Raw genomic sequence first — 4,848 nt, forward strand, 5'->3', positions numbered from 1 at the left:
CTGACACAGTATCTGGCAAATGAGAGAGATTAATAAATGTTGATTTGCATGTTAAAAAATTCACACTTTAATTAAGACAGTAAATAAATGAAATTTTAATTGACCTTTACCCCCATCTAGCTGAGATCACCATTCCAACCAAGGAAATACTGACAACATTTATCATAGTATATGTCCTTTATGAAATATGCTGACTACATACATTGTAGGATTTGGGGGGTTTAAGAGAATGATTTCTGATCACTTTTCTCTAAAAGCTAAGTAAATGTGATAGAGGATCATATTTCTTCACAAACACAGGGTTTCTTCAGAGTGTAACGTCAAAATACAGATACAAGATTAGAGTCCCTGGGAAGACAGTTGTGAATTCCAAAAAGCCTTCTCAGTGCAGTCTTCATGTCATTGTTCCTGAGGCTGTAAATGAAGGGGTTGAGCATGGGAGTCACCACTGTGTAAAATACAGCTGCAACCTTGTCCTTCCCCCCTGAGTGTGATGAAGGGGGGCACAGATAGACACCGATTGCTGTACCATAGAACAAGAAGACCACAGTGAGGTGGGACCCACAAGTGGAGAAGGCCTTTTGCCTGCCAGAGGCAGATGGGACCCTGAGGATAGAGGAGATGATGTGTGCATATGACAGGATAATCAGGAAGAGAGGGCCAGTAAGTATCATGGAGGCCACAATGAACAAGGCTACCTGGTTGGTGCTGGTGTCTGAGCAAGAGAGCTGCAGCAGAGGGACCATGTCACAGTAGAAGTGGTGGATGGTGTTACCTGCACAGAAAGAAAGCCTAGCCATGAGCAGGGTGTGTAAGAGGGCAGCGAGGATGGTGAGAACCCAGCATGCTATGAGAAAAAGCACGCACACAAGAGGACTCATGAGTGTGGAGTAGTGCAGAGGCTTGCAGATGGCCACATAGCGATCATAAGCCATCACCCCCAAGAGGAAGTCGTCCAGTGCCCCGAATATCATGAAAAACTGCATCTGGGTCAAGCAACCCCCATATGATATGGTCTGACTCTGTGTCTGGATGTTCACCAGCATCTTGGGGATTGTGGTGGAAGAAAAGCAGGCATCTGCAAATGAGAGGTTGGCCAGGAAGAAGTACATGGGGGTGTGAAGGTGAGGGTCAAAGCTGATGGCCAGGATGATGAGCAGATTCCCCAAAACAGTGACCAGGTACATGCCCAGGAAGATGCCAAACAGGAGAGGCTGCTGCGCTGGGCTCTCAGAGAGACCCAAGAGGAGGAATTCAGTGACACTGGACTGGTTAATTCTGTCCATGCCACCACTCTTTCTAGGAAGAGAAAAGAGATACAGGAAACTTGCACAAAAAGTAACACTTGTGGTCCTCAATGATAGAGTCATATTTTATTCAGTAGATTAAAGGTCCCTAGACCCTCCCTCCTGGATCTCCCCTAATTCTTCCCTACTCTTCAGTAAGAGAGAGCAAGTAGGCAGAGAGATTAAAACACAAAAGCAAAGTGGTAGGTATTGGCTGGGGATGTGAGTTCCAGGTTACTTCCATGCATACTATATAGCACATGGGCATTAAGAGCTGCCATTTGCTGAACCGAAAGCACTATACGTTGCAGCATCTAACCAAATGATCTGTGTAGTGCATGATTTTGTTATCTGACATCACAGAGAGTTACACAAGGCTCAAAGATATTCAGTCACTCTCACAAAGTCACAAAGAGAAAATACAGCATTTCCCACGTCCTTAAACACCCTGCATCACAGCCACCTCTGAGCTGAACCTCTTCCTCTGCAGGAGGCAGACCTAGGTGACTCGGTTCCCACTGCTCACCTCAGGATGTCTGGGACAGTGCTCAGGGATGCTGACTGCGATCGTTGTGGGTCTCAGAGGAAAAACACAGCCCTGCCTGCCCCTTTCTTGCAGCACTCACCATATTGCTCTGGCCCAAACAGCATGCACCCGCAAAGGAGCCCACACTGTTCCTGGGTTCCCCCTTTGGGCTCAGAGGACCATGCTTCAAGCACGCAGGGCTCTTCGTAGCCTATAGCAGTTGAGAAGGTTGAAAGGACCTGGTGAGGCTGGTTTCACTGAGCCAGCTGGAGAGCAGCAACCCTGACTGCAGTGATGGGTGTTAGACATCCTTTGTGCACCTTGAAATGGGAGTATTTCTAGGTTCAGGGCCTCCAGAGTATGATTCCCCTGGCTGATCCTCAGAGACAAACATGAAGTAATTGCTCTAGCCTCATACTCTGGCTCCCTAGGCCAGGCTCACCCAGGAGCACAGGAGGAGTGCAGAGCATACTGGGGAGGTTTGCATTTGATCAGTTTTGTGCCCAGGGATGAGTGTGTCTTTGATCTCAGGGCAGTGGTTGCTCTGGGGTATCGCCTCGGAAAGCTGGAAACGAGGGCAGAAGGAGGTCAGGACAGGAGGTAGAACAGCAAACTTTGACTCCAAACCTGGCCAAAAGGTTTTCTGGCCCCGCTACCTTGAGGGAGAGAGTGTTGTTTGACTTCTCTGAGCCTCTGGATTTCAGGTTGTTGCTAAAAGGGTCATTAGCTTAGGCTGCTGGTTCCTACCCACCAAAACAGTCCTTGAGAAACTAAGGTAAACAAAATAATCTCGGAAATATAACAGTAATATTAAAACCGAGAAACCCATGAGGGAAAGGAAGACAGTTATGAGCTGGAATAGAATGTGGGGCAGAAAGGTAGGTTGAGAATTGGTCTAGGGAAGAGGTCTATTGCTGCTCTGTGAGAGGATGTTGGGGAAAAAATTAATTCAAAGACCCTGACTCTGAGGAATATCAGGTGGGGAGAGGAACCATGGTTGTCTTGTGGCACAAACAATTATGAAAAGTGGCCCTGATGGCTTCTTATCCTGACTCCTCCTGAGGGGCCAGAGGACACCATGACCCTGCTGGCTTATTATAAAAGGACTAGCAGTGACTGTGGGTCCTCTTAAATGCTAAAGCTACCCTACTACCAGCCTACGTCCTGGGTCTGTAAAGCCAATAAGGTAGCAACATGGGGGATTTCCCTAATCCTACTGATACAGATTGGGACTGCCTAGAAGAGGAAGCTTACCACCATGGACTGGGTAGAGAAGACCCACCCCTTAAAGTATGTCCTATAACAACTCAAAAACAACAATACATGGTAAGAAACTGAAACAGAGGTCCAAGATTTGACTTGACTGAAAATTCCAAATTTATTAAAGATTTTATGCAATTAGCAGATGAAAAGGTGTGCTAACTGGCTCTCCCTATATTTCCTGCTATTTGCTAAGCTCCTAAGTCTGGATCCAGTTGCATTTGGAGACAGAAGAGACACCAGAAAGGAAAGAATCTGGGCCTCACCTTTATAATTCAGGCTCAGAATTACCTTTAACTTCTGCCGAGATGTGCCAACTGGCTTGCATATCTCGTGATCCTCAAATGAATATTGAATCCCCTCTGTTCTCAAGTAATAACAGGATCCATTAGACTTATGGAAATGGGTGTGCAATGTCCACCCACCCCAATGTTCCCAGGCTCATCTCCAATCTTTTCTCTGCTCCACTGGGTATTCTTGGCATGAAAAATAGCCCATGCTGCTGCTGCAGTCACTAATGCATATGCCTCCCCAAATGGGAAACTTGAGAAGAGGGCATCAATTATTGAGAAAACTGGTATGATACAATGGATATATCACTTTGCTGAGCACCCCAATAGACAGGAAGCACTAGCCAGTCCTGAGCAGATTATCACTAACACTTAGACCTGGCAGTTATTCCTCTGGGAGCACCAGCAAATTCTAAGTCTTCCCTACTCCCTTTACTTAGTCAAGCTCTTTGGAGGGCTGCTACTTTTTAATCCTTTGACTGAATATCCCCAATCAAGGATGGAATATAAGGGTCAGCACAATTGGCCAAACCCCAGGCAGTCATTGTGGCATTGGAAGATGCCCCAGGAAATGACTGGCCCCAATTACACATCTTCAGCAATTAGCCATTGTGATTTGGTCGGGCCAATGACAACAATTTCTCATTCAGGGTTGCCCTCTTTGGGGTAAGGAACTATGGGAAGTCCTTTCTCTCAAATATCTGAGAGAAAGGGAAGTTTGCCTACAAAAGAACAGTAGTCATTCACATCAGACTTTTTTTGTTAATTTTTTTATATTGATTTCAGATAGGAAGGGAGAGGGATAGAGAGGTAGAAACTTCAATGATGAGAGAGAATCATTGATCAGCTGCCTCCTGAACGCCCCACACTGGGGATCGAACCCACAACCTGGGCATGTGCCCTGACCGGGAATCGAACCATGACCTCCTGGTTCATAGGTCGACGCTCAACCACTAAGCCATGCCAACCAGGCACATCAGACTTCTTAATAGCTACAGTGAATGTAAAAAGACACTGCAATTTTTTAATGCATAAGTGGGATACAACTTTGAACTCATAATTTTATATCCAGCAAGTTGCCATTCAAATGTAGAGACATATTACAAATATTCTTAAGATACATAAAGAGTCTGAAGGTTTGCCACACAAAGAGACTCGTGGAAGAAACACTTAAATGAAAAGATAAACATTTTTAGGAAATAAGATATATGGAAATGAAAAATAGTCAAATATCTTGATAAAATTCTTGATTTTTTAAATACTTAAACTAAAAGAAAATGAGGGAGTATATCCATTAAGTCAGAATTAAAATTCCTACAAATCATTATCAAAAGACAATCAACCTGCACTGGCCAGTTTTTCTCAGTGGTTAGTGTCTTGTTTGATTCCTGGTCAAGGGCACATACTTTGGTTGTGGATTTGATCCCCCGCCCCAGGTGGGGTGTTTACAGAAGACAACCAAACAATGTGTCTCTCTCATGTTGAT

General features: G+C 45.0%; 1 protein-coding gene across 1 annotated transcript; it reads right to left on the bottom strand.

Annotated features, from left to right (window-relative positions):
* Positions 1-320: 320 nt before the first annotated feature.
* Positions 321-1,286, bottom strand: LOC102423954 (olfactory receptor 1N2-like). Its single transcript, XM_006105642.1, has one exon. The coding sequence runs from the start codon at positions 1,284-1,286 to the stop codon at positions 321-323; it is 966 nt and encodes a 321-aa protein (XP_006105704.1).
* Positions 1,287-4,848: the final 3,562 nt, after the last annotated feature.

The sequence above is a fragment of the Myotis lucifugus genome, unplaced genomic scaffold, assembly GCF_000147115.1.
Source record: "Myotis lucifugus unplaced genomic scaffold, Myoluc2.0 scaffold_706, whole genome shotgun sequence".
NCBI classification, from domain to species: Eukaryota; Metazoa; Chordata; class Mammalia; order Chiroptera; family Vespertilionidae; genus Myotis; species Myotis lucifugus.

Excerpts from the sequence above, each read along its gene's own strand:
- LOC102423954 (XM_006105642.1), bottom strand. The coding sequence starts at position 1,286 with ATGGACAGAATTAACCAGTCCAGTGTCACTGAATTCCTCCTCTTGGGT.